Source organism: Lemur catta, chromosome 8 (genome assembly GCF_020740605.2).
Source record: "Lemur catta isolate mLemCat1 chromosome 8, mLemCat1.pri, whole genome shotgun sequence".
Lineage (NCBI taxonomy): Eukaryota > Metazoa > Chordata > Mammalia > Primates > Lemuridae > Lemur > Lemur catta.
In genome coordinates this window covers 8,338,339-8,352,969 of record NC_059135.1, presented here as the reverse complement: position 1 = coordinate 8,352,969, position 14,631 = coordinate 8,338,339, and the positions used below count along the sequence as shown (strand labels likewise).

General features: G+C 39.5%; 1 protein-coding gene across 8 annotated transcripts in view; it reads left to right on the top strand.

Annotated features, from left to right (window-relative positions):
- LOC123643341 (nuclear body protein SP140-like protein) overlaps positions 1–14,631 on the top strand; it is a 70,397-nt gene that overhangs the window by 28,797 nt on the left and 26,969 nt on the right. For 6 of the 8 annotated variants that reach the window (XM_045558812.1, XM_045558809.1, XM_045558808.1 and 3 more), the window contains 7 exons: positions 4,091–4,237; positions 5,182–5,256; positions 6,790–6,873; positions 7,705–7,794; positions 8,961–9,047; positions 9,500–9,583; positions 13,758–13,811. In XM_045558812.1, the coding sequence (XP_045414768.1) occupies positions 4,091–4,237; positions 5,182–5,256; positions 6,790–6,873; positions 7,705–7,794; positions 8,961–9,047; positions 9,500–9,583; positions 13,758–13,811 (621 nt within the window). The remainder of the gene's footprint in view (positions 1–4,090; positions 4,238–5,181; positions 5,257–6,789; positions 6,874–7,704; positions 7,795–8,960; positions 9,048–9,499; positions 9,584–13,757; positions 13,812–14,631) is intronic. The other 2 variants (XM_045558810.1, XM_045558811.1) reach the window with 2 other exon arrangements.

Genomic DNA, 14,631 nt, shown 5'->3' with positions numbered 1-14,631 from the left:
TTGTCTCCTCTTCCATTTTGAGTTTATTCATTTCAGTCTTCTCTCTTTTTTTCTTAGTTTAGCTAAAGGTTTGTTCATTTTGTCTGTCTTTTAAAAAAATCCAATTATTTCTTTTCTTGATCTTTTTATTGTTTTTGTAGCCTCTTTCTCATTTGCCTCTGATCCTACATTATTTCCCTCTTTCTGGTAATTTTGGGTTTAGTTTTTCATCTTTTTCTAGTTTCATGAGGGGTAACCTTAGGTTATTTGAGATCTTTCCTCCTTCCTTATGCAGCTATTTATTGCTCTAAACTTCCCCTCTTAGAACTGCTCTTGCTGAATCCCATCAGTTTTGATGTGTTATATTTCCATTTTCATTTGTCTCAAGATATTTTTAAGTTTCTCTTTTAATATAATCATTGACTCATTGGTTGTTCAGGAGCATGTTGTTTAATTTTCATGTGTTTGTGAATTTTCCAAATTCCTCCTGTTATTGATTTCTAGTTTTATGTCATTGTGGTCAGAAATGATGCTTGATATAATTTCAGCCTTCTTGACTTTTTTTAAGACTTGTTTTTTGGCCTAACATATGATTTATCCTTGAGAATGTTCCATATGTAATTAAGAAGAATGTATATTCTTCTGCTTTTGGATAGAATGGTCTGTGTATGCCTATTAGGTCCATTTGGTCTAAAGTATAATTTAAGTCCAGTGTTTCCATATACATTTTCTGTCTGGATGATATATTCATTCTGAAAGTAAGGGGTTGAAGTTCCCTACTATAATTGTATTGCAGTCTATCTTTCCTTCAGATATATTAATATTTGCTTTGTGTATTTAATTACTTGTGTGTTAGGTGCATTTATATTTATAATTGTTATATCATCTTGATGAGTTGACCCCTTCATCATTATACAATGATCTTTTTTCTCTTCATTTATGGTATTTGATTTGAAATTTATTTTATTTAACTTGATATAAGTACAGCTATTCTTTCTTTCTTTGGTTTCCATTTGCATGGAATACCTTTTTTCATGTTTTAATTTTCAGTCTATTAGTATCCATAAAGGTGAAGTGAGTCTTTTTTAAGCCACACATATTTGAGTAATTTTTTTATTCACTCAGCCATTTTATATCTGTTGATTGGAGAATTTAATCCATTTAAATTTAAGGTAATTACTGATATGTAAGTAATTACTACTGCCATTTTGTTAATTGTTTTCTGGTTGTTTTGTAGATTCTTTATTCCTTTCTTCCTCTTTTGTTGTTTTCCTTTGTGATTAGGTGATTTTTCTCTAGTGTTAAACTTTGACTTCATTTTATCTTTTGTATATTTACTACAGGTTTGTTTGTTGTTGCCATAAAGCTTACAAAAAAACTTCTTATACTTATAACAGGCTATTTTAAGCTGATAACAACTTAACTTTCATCACAAAAGTGTACTAAAATGAGAAAGATTTTAGAGAAATTGACATGGAATCCAAACATTGCCATGTTGTGGGGTTCATGAATAGAAATAAGTTACTTTTCAGAAGTTATAAGAAAACCATGAAAATTATGCATGATGCTACCTTATTTAGATTTGTAAGGAAGGAAGCCCCAGTGAAGGGCTTTCAGGAGGGAACTGCAAACGGAGGGATTCTGATGTGGTAGATGAAGGCCCTGAGGGAGACCTCTGGCAGAGACTGGAATGTTTGAGATGAGGAAAATAAAGGCAGACAGAAAGTGATATACAAAAGGCATGCAGAGGTCACATTAATAATTAAGGAACAAAGGCAGACTAGCAGCAGGTAGGACACGTAGCAGAGATGGATCTACTGAAACCTCAGTTAGGGAACAGCAGGGCTGGCACTAGATGAGGCAGGAAGGCCCCAGGGCACAGCGTGGCAGAACGATCTCACTCTCAGCACCCCAGGCTAAGTGCTCCCTCAAATTTTAAGGCACCCCAAGGTGCCACCCTTGCCTCACCCTAGTTCTGACCCCGAGAGACAGATATTTTTTAAAAAGTATAGGGAAAAAGAGTGTGAATTGAGAAAGATACAGAAGGAAATAAATATGCAGAAATAAGAAAAAATGGGAGAGGCTCAAAGAGAACTAACTATAGAGAGAATGAGCTGAAGAGAAATGAATGAGAAATTGGTGGAGAGCAGGCCATACAGAGAGGGAGAGAGGAGACACGTCAAGATGCTGTCTGAATTGAGGGGACAGTCACCAGAAAGGAGGCACAGGGTTGTCCCTGTTACCGTTGGGAAGGGTGAGGTGTATCCTTGTCAAAATGGCCCCTGTGACCCCTGAGATTGCAATGGGCCTCCCCTCAGGCACCTCATCATCTCCTCGGCTCAGTCACCGTCTGCTGATCCTGGGACACACATCTCCAGCTTAGACCTGTCCTCTAGGCTCATGTCTCCAAGTACCTGAAGACCGTTATTCGAAGGTCAGAAGGACGTTTCTCTTGGAGGCTGTATCAGTTACCTGTGGCCATGTCATGTCACAAACCATCCCAAAACTTGGTGGCTTAAACAATCATCGTTTTGTTTGCCATGTCTGTTAATTCCAACTTTAAATATCTCCAACCTGTCCATTTCTCTGCATCCCCAGCATGATCACCCCAGTCCAGATCCCCCTCACTCTCACTGAAACCAGGGGCCCTGTCACCCGTCTGGTTTCGTCCTTTAGTCTTGCTCCCCTCAAGTCAATTCTCTGCACTTTGGCTGGATGGACCTTTCAAAAAGGGAACGGGTTCATATGGCTTTCCCGTTTAAACCCAGTGCCTGCTTGTGGCCCTCGGCGTTAGGTCAGCGCTGCTTGCTGTGCATGTTGAAGGATGCCCGCCGTGCACCACACATGGCCCGTCACTTGCCTCCCGCCCCCTCCTGCCACGTTCCCAGCACACCAGACTTCGTCAGTTACTTGAACTTGCCAAGTTCTCTCTCTTACATCTCTGCCTTTCCAAATGCTTTTGGACACAGTTTGGTGTAATCTTCCAAAGTTGAAAATACATATACCCTAGAACTCAACAATTAAACTCCTCAGCAGAAATCAGTAGAAATGTGTATTACATGAAAACACATAGAAAAGCATGTTTATAGTAGCATTATTCATAAAAACCAAACACTTGAAACAGAACAAATGGATAAATACTTCATGGCTTATTTCTATAATATAATACCATACAACAGTGAAAATAATCACATTAAATGAATATAGATGACTTTCACAAGCATACTGAATAAAATATATATAAATTTGGGGGGATTTGCCTTCTTTTGGGGAGATATATATATGTATATATATAAGCATATATTCATATATAGAGAGAGAGAGATGAGGGAAGAGAGAGAGAAAGAGAGAGAGAGAGAAGGCAGCATGATTCCACTTATATAAATTACATAACAGCCAAAATTCATCTAGGTATTGGAAACCAAGATGGTGGTTGATTTTGAGGAAGACTATAGGGACAGTTACTGGGATGTGTCACTAGGAGGCTTCTGAGGTGTTGGGGTAATCTTATTCCTGGACCAAATTGATATGCTTACTTTGTGATAATTCAAAACCCACTTTTATCTCTGTATGTTATTCTGCAATTGTAACTTTTATTTTATTCTTGTATTTATTTATTTAGAGACAGAGTCTTTCTTTATGCATAGGCTGGAGCACAGTAGCACAATCATGGCTCACCGCAGCCCTGAATTCCTGGGATCAAGTGATTCGCCTGCTACAGCCTCCCGAGTAGCTGGAACTATAGGTGTGAGCCCCCACACCTGGCTAATTCTTATTTTTTTGTAGAGATGGGGTCTCACTACGTTTTCCCAGACTGGTTTCGGACTCCTGGCCTCAAGCAATTTCATAATTTTTATTTTTAAAAAAGGCAAAAACAGTTAGCACTCAAAGGATGAGAGGAAGAGTTAAAGGGAAAAGCTACGAAAGAAACAGTCAAGAGAGGCATGAAGGAAGGGACAGAGTTGAACAACAGGAAAAAAAGAAGGATGGGGTGTTTTTGTGTGAAGCTTTCTCCCCAGCAGTGAAATTGAGGCAGAAGGAGTTATCAGTGGCAGTGAAGGGCCCACTGGGAGACAAATGAAAATGCTTTGTTCCTTACAATTTGGCCCAGGGCTAGAGCTACACAACCAAGGAAGCCAAATGAATTCCTGTTTTGTGCATCTGGTGGATATAAAAAAGGAAGAGCCACCTTTTAACTCAGAAGATGAGCAGCAAGCCCAAGCAAGGACTAACCATAACCAGGCACCTGACATAATAGGTAAGGCTGACTGGATGAATTTGCAGCTGTGAATCACAGGTCACCAGGTAAGGGGCTCAGGCACTTCATCAGGGCCCCTCGGGACAGTCCAGGTAGCCTGGGATGGAGGCGGGGAGGGGAGGGGGCCAGCACCTCAAGCAGTGAGCCTGCAACTTAACAGAAGAAAGTCTCTAAGAATTGGGAAAATTCCAAAAGACAGAAATGGAGGTAATAAGTGTTGATGTCTGAGAGGCTGCTTCTGAAGGAAGAGGGGAAGGTACAGGGAGGAGTTAAAGGGGAAGAACCAGGGAGCCAAGATATTCACAAGAGGAGATGGAGAAAGAAAGGCTTCAAGGCAAGGAGAGGTATAAAGAGACGCCACTGCCAGAGACAGAGGCAGAAGCAGGGGAGATGGGCAGAACCAAGAGAAAGTTAAGAAATAAAATGAGAGTGAAAGAAAAGTAGAAGGAGGGTGGGGGTGAGAACAGTGCCAGTGGATGGGCAAAGCTGCCCTCTGTGTGTAAATCTCATCAGCTTTTGGTTTAAGACCTGGAACAACCTGCAATCACATTCACTGAAGGAGGAGACAAGGGCCTTAAGTTAACTTAGCTTTCCAGGTCTTCCTAGTGCTTTTTTTTTGTAGGCGGGTGGCAGGCGGGGACTGGGTCTCGCTGTATTACTCAGGCTGGAGTGCAGTGGCATGATCATGGCTCACTGTCACCTCGAACTCCTGGGCTCAGACGATTCTCCCACCTCATACTCCAGAGTAGCTGGGACTACAGGTGTGTAGCACCACACCTGGCTAATTTTTTAATTTTTTTGTAGAGACAGGGTCTCCCTGTATTGCCCCCTGTTCTTGAGGGCCACTGTGCCTGGCCCCTAGTGCTCTTATTATGGAATTTCCCGGTGTGTAGACTCCTTGGCACACCCTGAGATTGTTAATGGGTTTTTGCTCTTTTGCACAGTTATCAGCAGTGAGGACTCTGAAGAATCCAATGGTGGAGATGAGCCCCTGGGAGCCCCCATCTCACCACTGGAAAGTAAGCCTGATGAGGAGGGTGAGGAGAGCAAGGCTTGGGCTGCGGGAACCTGAACTATGAATTGCTATTTCCAGATGCACTTTGTTCTGAGCCCTTTCAGTCCAGTGGATCCAGTTTATCCTGGAATCTCATTCTCTGCAGTTATTTAAGTTGACCCATTTGGGAAATGCAAGGAAATAAGAAATTATTTTAAATTTACTTTTGAGGATTAGGTTTATTAATCGATGAATTCTATTAATCAATATACATACCCATACATTGATTATATAGTAAAAATAGGCTAGCAAAGTGATGAGTTTGTTTTTAAAACAAACTAGTAACTATGCCTATAAAGTATTAGATTTATACCGTGATTTCTATATAAAACATAAATATTCCTTTATTGGAAGATAATATTGTCATCTGATCACAAACTGTAAATAGTGTCAAAAGACAATTCATCCAAATATCTAGTGTCAGCAGAAGGAAAGACCTGAGATAAAGTATTCTGAAACCTGAAGTACTGTTTTTGACAGAGTTCTTCAGCAAGTCATGGCATATTTAGTGATTTTTCAAAAGACCTTTGCAAATAGTATTTTTTTCTTTATGATAACCTCAAAGGGTAACCAGGTTAGACAGTGTTGTCCTCATTGCCTAGATAAGAAAACACAATCACATAAATGTTTCAAGGTCATCTACAAAGACTCATGGGAAATTAAAGGAAAGACAAGACTAGCATCCTGGATTCTGAGTTTTTTCCTTTGTAAAATGAGAGATAGAAACAATTACCAAACTGTTATATTATCTGTCTCCTATTTGCAGCATGAGTTGTCATATCATTTATAACTAGTTAGTGTACAAATTGGTGATTCATTTTCCCTTTTTACTTTCTAGATCCTGAGAATATTAGAAACATGCCACGTTAGGGAAAACACACTAGGAAAAGACCTAAAAGCAAATACAAATGTTCCCTCGTCTTTATGTTACAAAAGAACAATGTGTTAAACACATTCATTCTACTTGCTCACTGTATCTTTCAAAGTAAAATGTAAACTTGCTTCATTTTTTAGACAGTGCACACTCTTTTATCCCAGTATAAGAAAACTGCTCTAAAAAATAATCCTCAAATGTGTCTATGGCTCAAACACAAAAGAAGGTGATTTCTCAGCCTTGTAAACAGTTCAAGGAGGCACAAGGGTGGGGGGGTAGAGGAAGCTCACCACCTTCAACACAAGGTCTTCAAGGTCTCCTTGCATGGAAAACAGAGGCAGAGGTGAAGGAAATGTGGAATGACAGGGAGAAGGGGTGAGAAGTAACAGAGAGCAGTGCAGGAAAGCAAAGGCCAGCAAAGCAAAGTTGCCCCTTGCCAGTGAATTGTCTCTGCCCGTGGGGACGGGAATGGAGCATCACTCACCTACAGGGCAGGTAACTTAGAAGGGAAGACCAGTGCAGGCCAGCACTTGCATGGAATTTCAAGATTTTCCAAGTTTTTTAATGGGAGAATTTCCTTGGTCACACACTGAGACCCCTAAGGAATCCTATTCTTTTGTGCAGTGATTAATGTCTGTGATTCTTCAAAATCAAGCGAGACAGAGGAGATCCAAGGAGCCACTTGCTCACAACCCCGGATTGCACCAGGTAAGAATATTAGAATTGCAATTCCTGGACTATAGAATTTCCAGAGCTCTGTTTTCCTGATGAATTTTATTCTGAATGTTCTCCGTGTGCCTTGATTCTATAACTTCTAGGATAACATTTTCTGCATTTAACCTCATTGGCCCTATTAGGAAATGGAAAGGGTCATGAAGTTATTACAAATTGTTCTTTAATTGGATAGGTCCAATCAAGTCATATGCTGAAAATGTAGCAAAAATATGTGAGTAAAATGACAGTCATTTACTACCCACTATCATATTTATTAATGCTACAGAGTTAGAGTAATGTACTTAACCTCTACCACCAGCCTTTATATTTGATAGAACACTGTCAGCACTGTATTCCTCTATCTGTTGATAATATTATTAGTCACAAACTTAGAAAGTCTTCAAAGAATGATTTGTGCTGCTATTTAATTATTGATGAGAAAAAAATGACTTCAGATTAACTATACTCAAACCCAGATTATAGTTAAATAGTTGGCTTACATTGTGATTTTTCATAAAAAAAAAAAAAAAAAAGATAACGTAGTATAAGAAGACAGAGAGCCAAGACAAAGCAGAGATGCCCACTGGGGGTGAAATTTTATCAGCCCTCGACTCAACTGACAGCGAGGGCTAAAATATTAACCTTCAGGCCACACAAATTCAAAAGGCAGGTCCTGGAGGTCTAAGAGCAGGGATTTTATTGCCCCATCATCAGAGTTTCCCAAGTTTTTCCTAGTTTCTTTTTTTTTAGAATATTCTTCTGTCTTGGTACCCTTTTTGCACACTGAGACCTCCAGGGGACATTTGCTCTTTTCTGCCTTAATAGGACATGACCATTACTTTTCAGAATCCAGTGAGGATGAGTCACCCCGGAAAGTCTGGAGCTCAGCACTGAGAAGTGAGCATGGTGAGAAGGGTAAGGACCACCTGCCTCTCCAGGACAGCAGGAGTCTGACTGCACAGCTCCTGTTTCCTGGTGCATTTTCCTCTACGCATACACTGGGAGCCCATTCTCTGCATCTGCCCCATCTGGCCATTTTAGAAAATGGGAGGAAAGAAGCCATTATAAATTCAGGCTTAAGAAGATGGCTGCAGTTGAGTGGCAGTGCCCTTTTTACTACTGACCGCCAGACCAACTAACCCCTAAGTATTGGATTTATGTAGTGATCTCTGCTTCTGCCCATCCCCTATCTTGTAGAGAAGAGAAAATGGGTGGTCTGCTGTTGCTTGATTTTTTGCAAACCTGTTCAAAACTCAACAGACCCAGGTCATACTCTCTAATTATTGACAGAAAGAAATCCTTCTGGTTATTACTGTCAAATTCAATTCATAGTTTTTGACAGATGACCCCAACATGACATTGGCCAAATAATGATATTTGAAAGATCTTCTCAGATAAGATCTCCTTTTATCTTGACAACACCCCAGAAGGTAGGCAAGATAATGGCTATTTCCACCATTTCACAAATGGGGAAACTCCAGCACACAAAGACTTAAGGATTTTTTTGGGGGGGGCGGGCATCACATATGGAAAGTTACAGGAAGAGGCGGGAGGAGTAATAGCCTGAACTCCTACAAAAATCCATAATCCTTATTCAAAACCTTTTAAGCCAGATATATTTCAGAATTCAAAAATGCTTTTATTATTTTACAAAGAGAACGTGATTTATATTCTCTATATTACAAAACACCTCAATAGAGTCTGGGGAAGGATCCCATTCTCAAATATACTATATTAATGTTTCAGTAACAAATTATATATATATATGTATATTCATACCAAATATGATAAGATTTTACATGGATTCATGGCAGCTCAAGTCCAGATTGGCTGCCAAATTGGTTAGCTGCAAACCTATGAAAAACTATTGGGTTCTCAAAATATGTTTGATTTTTCAATTAGAGCTAAAGGATTGGTGGTCCCTACTCCATTTGGTAGTGATCCCTTTCCTTTAGGTGGGGAGAGACAGAGATGATCATCACAGCATCTTTATAGTCTAAACCTTGTCTACAGTGTAAGTAGTTGTAAGATTTATAATCTTTTTAGTTATGAATTACTGTTTTTTTTCTTTTCCTTTCTAGATCCTGTGAATGTTAGCTACACATCTACTTGGAGGACACTCAAAAGGAAATCACCACATAGCTCTCAAAGTCCTCAATGGTTAAAGTGTAATACAAGTTTATTCTTCACTCACATAAATAGTATAAAGGAGTTCTTGGGTGGGGGGGTGGAGTGCTCTACTTCACACGGTCATTTAGGGTCCAGCTGATGGAGGCTCTGGCATCCTGAAAATGTTGCTTCCATGGTTCAGCTAGATGAGAAACTGATGTGGAAGCAGAACTGTGTGCAAAGAATTGGAAAGGGCAGGAAGTGTAAGAAATGGTGACAAAAGGGAGTCCCTGCCGTGGCAAAAGTTGTCCCCAGCCCCAGCCTTGGGGATGGCTCCTGGGTCAACTGTGACCAACAGGTCAGATGAAGCCAAAGGTGACCCAGTGATAGGATTCTTTCAACCCCTCCTACATAAACATCATTTTCCAATTTTCCTTTTAAAGAATTCTCTGCTGGATTGACTGCTAAGACACAGGCTAAGACTGTTAAGGAATTATATTTCTTTCTGCAGGCATCAGCAGTAGTGACTCTTCAGAGCTGAGTCATGGAGAAGACACTCAGGAAACCTGCAGCTCAGCTCTAAGAAGTGGGTCAGGTAAAGAAGATTAGGATGCCAAGCCTTGGCCTACACGATGTTAGAAATGTGAATTAAAAGCTAGTGCTTCCAGATGCATTTTATTCTGAGCTCTCTGAGTCCCTTGTAACCAGTTAGTCCTGGGAATTCCTTTTTAGCACTAAAAATGGAAGGAGGCAGGAAATTATTATAAACTCATGTTTAACAGGATGGGTCTCAGTGACTACGTGTATGTAATTATATATTGCTGCTGTAGAAGAAATAAATAGCAAAATGATGGCATCTTTTTAATACCTACTATTGTGCCTACAAATACTAAGATCTTAGATTTTTATAGCAATATATTAGTTGACATTAATGTTGTTTGTAATTGTAAAAACCTAAAAAGACAGCTGTTCCTGCTATGTAATTATAGACAGAAATAAAAACTTCAGATCAACCACTCTCAAACTTTAGTATAGTTTTTGACAGAAACATATTGTGTTATTTCAATGCACTGTGGCAAATAAGATCTCATTTTGTCATCACAAAATCCTTAAGACATAGGCAGCCTAACTCTTGCTATCCCTATTTTAGAGTGAGAAAATAAATGTACAAATGTATGAAGGTCAGAAAACAAAATGAGCAACAAGGACTAAGTGTCTCATTGTGGGTAATTGTTGTGTGTAACAGACAGGAGGCTGAAAGCCATGTCATGGGAATCAAAGCCCAAAGAAGAGGCACAAGGAACCCAGAGTATTCACAGGGGACTATATCCGTGCCTGATGCAAGAAAGCTTGCTTAACAACTGTGTCTGTGTGTGTGTGCATGTGTATTCATTATATATAACATATACATACACACATATAAGTGTATGTATATTGGCTAAAATATCAATGAAGATATCTCAACCACATTTGTTGATATCAATGGAGAGGAATAAAAATCACAAAGAGACAGAGAGACTAGGGATGGAGTCAGCCATGTGGTATACAAAATACCAAGAAAGATAGAGCCAAAAAGGATAAACTTAGAAATAAAGGGGAACAGAGATTAAGAGCATGATCATGAAAAGAAATAAAAACAACACAGTAGACAAGAAAATTCAGGGAGAGAGAAGTTCACAGAGTCAGAGAGATAGAGCTAGAAATGTATAGAGGCAGAACAATGGGCAGAAATGAGAAGGGAGGGTGAGAATGAGGAGTGGCCAGACAGGAAAAGAGAACAAATCTCTGTTGGACATGAGGTGTAGTCACTGGAGTAAGTATATTTCTTTCTCTGCTCATCTGAGATCTGAAAATAGTTCAGCAGGACCATATTGAGGTATGTTCCCTGATTCTCTGGCCACTATCTATACTTTATCATTTTCTTATTTGTCTTCAATGTCCTCTGAATCCAAAGCTCTTCAAATGAGTACAGAACGAGTCAGAAGAGATGCAGCCCATTAGCCTGTAATGGAGAAGACAATTATGATTATTAATTATCAATTATCTTTGTTTTCCTACATGCACAGAGGAAAAGCTCTTTCTTCTTTTCCTTAACTTGCCCCCAAACATTTGCAGACTCAAATACGCACATAGACACCACACACGCAGACTTGTGCACAGGCTCTGACTGCTTTCAGCAGGTTTGAGGCAGGCAAAAGAGAAAGGAGAGTTGGGCTTCTGAATGAAAGGAGGAGACACTGAGTGGATAATATAAGGAGAAAGAATGGGAAAAGGTAGGCTGGGGTCACTAAATGAAAAGATATCAGAGTAAGCTTCAAGTTTTCCTACGTGGACATAGGAGCTAAATATACCAGTAGTTAAGGAGATTTGTGGGGGAAGAGGGATGATTTTCAGGGTACCTCTCAGAAGTTATACCAGAAACAAGGAAGTAAAGTTGATGACCGACTGACAGGCTTACAATGTAGGATGCTCATAAGGACCTGGCAGAGGTAACAGAGCTGGCTATGTGGTGTCAAAAGATCAGGCGTTTGGTGATGATGAAAGTAGTCTGTGAGATTCAGCTGAATACAGGTGGAGAACACATGGATACCACTGTGGGAATCATAGTGAGACCCTGTCTCTACAAAAAATAAAAAAAAAATTATCCAGGCATGGCGTCCAGGCCTGTAGTCAAAGCCACTAGGGAAGGTGAGGAAGGAGGATTGCTTGAGCCCGGGAGTTAAGGCTGCTGTGAGCTATAATCACACCACTGCACTCCAGCCTGGGTAACAGAGCTAGACCCCATCTCAAAAGGAGAAAAAGAAAAAGAAAACACAGATAAAGAGAAAGATTGAAATTATAAAAACAGACAAAAGATCAAGATAAGATTAAGAGTAACAGAGCTGGAAGAGACAATAGCAAGGGAAGTGGTGGTGGGAAGAGGGTCACCTCGGTAATAAAACTAGATCCAGAGATACAAACTGAAAACTAGGTGGATGGGATACACGCAGGGGGTAACGGAGGGAGAGGGGTGAAAGATGAGGCACAAATGAAAACTAGGTTGAGAAAAAGTTAATAGATGAGAGAAAAATGGAAGAGAGATGGGGCTGCATTAAAAGGGAGAGAGCAGAAGACAGAGAAATTGTGGAGTCTGAGATGATCATGAGACAAAAGCAACTTTGGCACAAGGCTTCATTCACAGTAGCAGTGAGTTTTCAGGGTAAGTTGCCCCCAGGTGTCAAAGTGGCCCCTGTAACTCACCCAGATTACAAAAGGCCTCACCCAGGCATTTGATGTACTGGTATAGCTTCAGTCACCACCCACAACCTAATGATTCCTAAACCTGTATCTCGACCCAGCCCTGTCTTCTAAACTCATTCATCCAAGTGGTGGATGGTCTCGATCTGAGGTCCTGAAGGCCATAGGCTTCTGCACTTGGATGTCTCTCAAGACCTTCAAACTTCAAACTCAACACTTCGAAAACTGAGCACATCATCTTTTTCCCTAAACGCAGCCTCTGCTTCTCCAGTGTTCTCCATCACTAAAACACACTGTTAATCAACACTTTCTTGGGACTTAAACTCTGTGGTCATTCATGAAAAGAGAAACACAGTCAGGAACAAGAAAAGAGAAAGAGATTTCAGAGGTAGATCCATGCTTTGATATAGAAGTGGGTAGTCACTAACGTTTGGATGAGAGAGGGCAAAAATGAAAATATTTACAAATCACAATTTAGGAGCAGAGCTACAAAGACCTGAAAAGGAGAAGTGTTCCTGTGTCATGTGTTTCTCAAGTGGAGTGCCAATAAGTCAAGAAGCAACAATAGAAAGTAGCCAAACACCTGACATGATGGGTAAGGCTGCCCAAAGATCTTGGGATAGACATGGCTGAACAGATACTACAGACACGAGCGAGGTCTGTGACAAATGATCAGAGTTCAAGGAGAACATGAAGCAGCCTCTGGATCACCAACAGGAAGTGGGCCCACAGACCCCAAGTGTCAGAAGTTTGAAAGTCTGAAATCTCAGCACTTGATTCCTGCACAAGTGACTGTGAACACACTGTGGCAAGGAACAGGCCTGGTCCAGGCCAGAATCCTGTTCTCTGCATTTGGTTGGCCTGACCCTTTTGGGAACTGCAGGAGGCAGGAGGTCATTATAGAGTCATGTTTAACAGGATGGGCTCTCTTGGTTATGTAGGAATGACGTAGAAATAAGCTGGTTAAAAATGGTATCTCATTTACTATATTAGCATATCAATAGTAAAGTGCTGGATTTATACAGTGACTTTCACCGTTGTTTGCAGAACAAAGAAAGCCATGTTCTTCCATTGGTAGATAATAGTGTCACTTTGTCACACCTTGGAAAGGCCTGAAAAGCCAAATGGTCCTGTTACCTGTCAGGAGAAAAACCTCAGATTACTACTTTTAAACTAAAAATGTGTAGTTTTGAAGGCTGTCCTCCAGCAAGTTATTGATTTATATGGTGATTTCCTATTAACTTATTTAATCTTCACAAAATATTGAAAACCTGCACGGGATAACTGCTGCTATCCCTGTTTCGTAAATGAGGAAATTGGCACATGTAATTAAGAACTTTTTCAAAGTCTTAGAGAACTAAAGGAAGACCTTAGATATCAGTTCAGTACCTGTTTGTTTCTTTTAGAAGGAAGACAGGGAAATGATACTCAGAACATCATTGTAAACTCCAGCCTTTCACAGTGTGAATTTTAAGACTTGTAACATTTATTTATAAACTACAGTTCTCTGACCACCCCCTGTCGCTTTCTAGATACCATGGATGCTGGAAACAATTCTGCTTTGGAAAAACACAGTGGAAAAAGAAGTAAGAACAAATAAGAATTTACTTGATTTTTATATTACAAATGACCTATGTTTTAATGCTAAGGTTTGTTATCATTATTTTCTATACCTTTCATGAGACAAAAAAGAAATACCTTTTAAAGTAACAATTTATTTTTTTAAATGCTCATATCTTCATGTTGCTTTTGATTCTGATTTTAAAATATGTTTTTTGTAAACATTGGTATATATCTTTCCAGAATTTTTGTAGGCATGTATTAACACATTTTGGAATGTAATTTTATTTAAATGAATTAATTTCATACATATATTTTTATTTTCTTGCTTTTTAAACTTTTATCATACTTAGACAATAAAAACATTTAACATTTTTAATTGAAATATAAAAAGCCTTATTTCAGTGCTGCTTTACTGTGCATTGTTTTCATTTTTAGTGTGGTCAGGAATTCTTTATTTGTTATCGGGCATTTGTTTTTCTTCTTCATAGAACTGTTTGTTGTAGAATGCAGTCAGTGCTTTCTGTTGTGGTGTTTATCTTTTTCTTACTATGCTGAATGAATATAGAAATACTTATATGGGCCAGGCACAGTGGCTCATGCCTGGAATCTCAGCACTTAGGGAGGCCAAGATGGGAGGATTGCTTGAGGTCAGGAGTTCAAGACCAGCCTAGCCAACACAGGGAGAGCCTGTCTCTATAAAAAAAAATCTAGCAAGAGGCATGTCAATTTTGTTTATTTTTTCAAAGAACTTTCTGTTATATTAATCTTCCGTATAGTCTTTTTTATTATTGATTTCATTTATTTCTGCTCTGATCTTTGTTATTTCTTTTCTTCTGCTGGGTT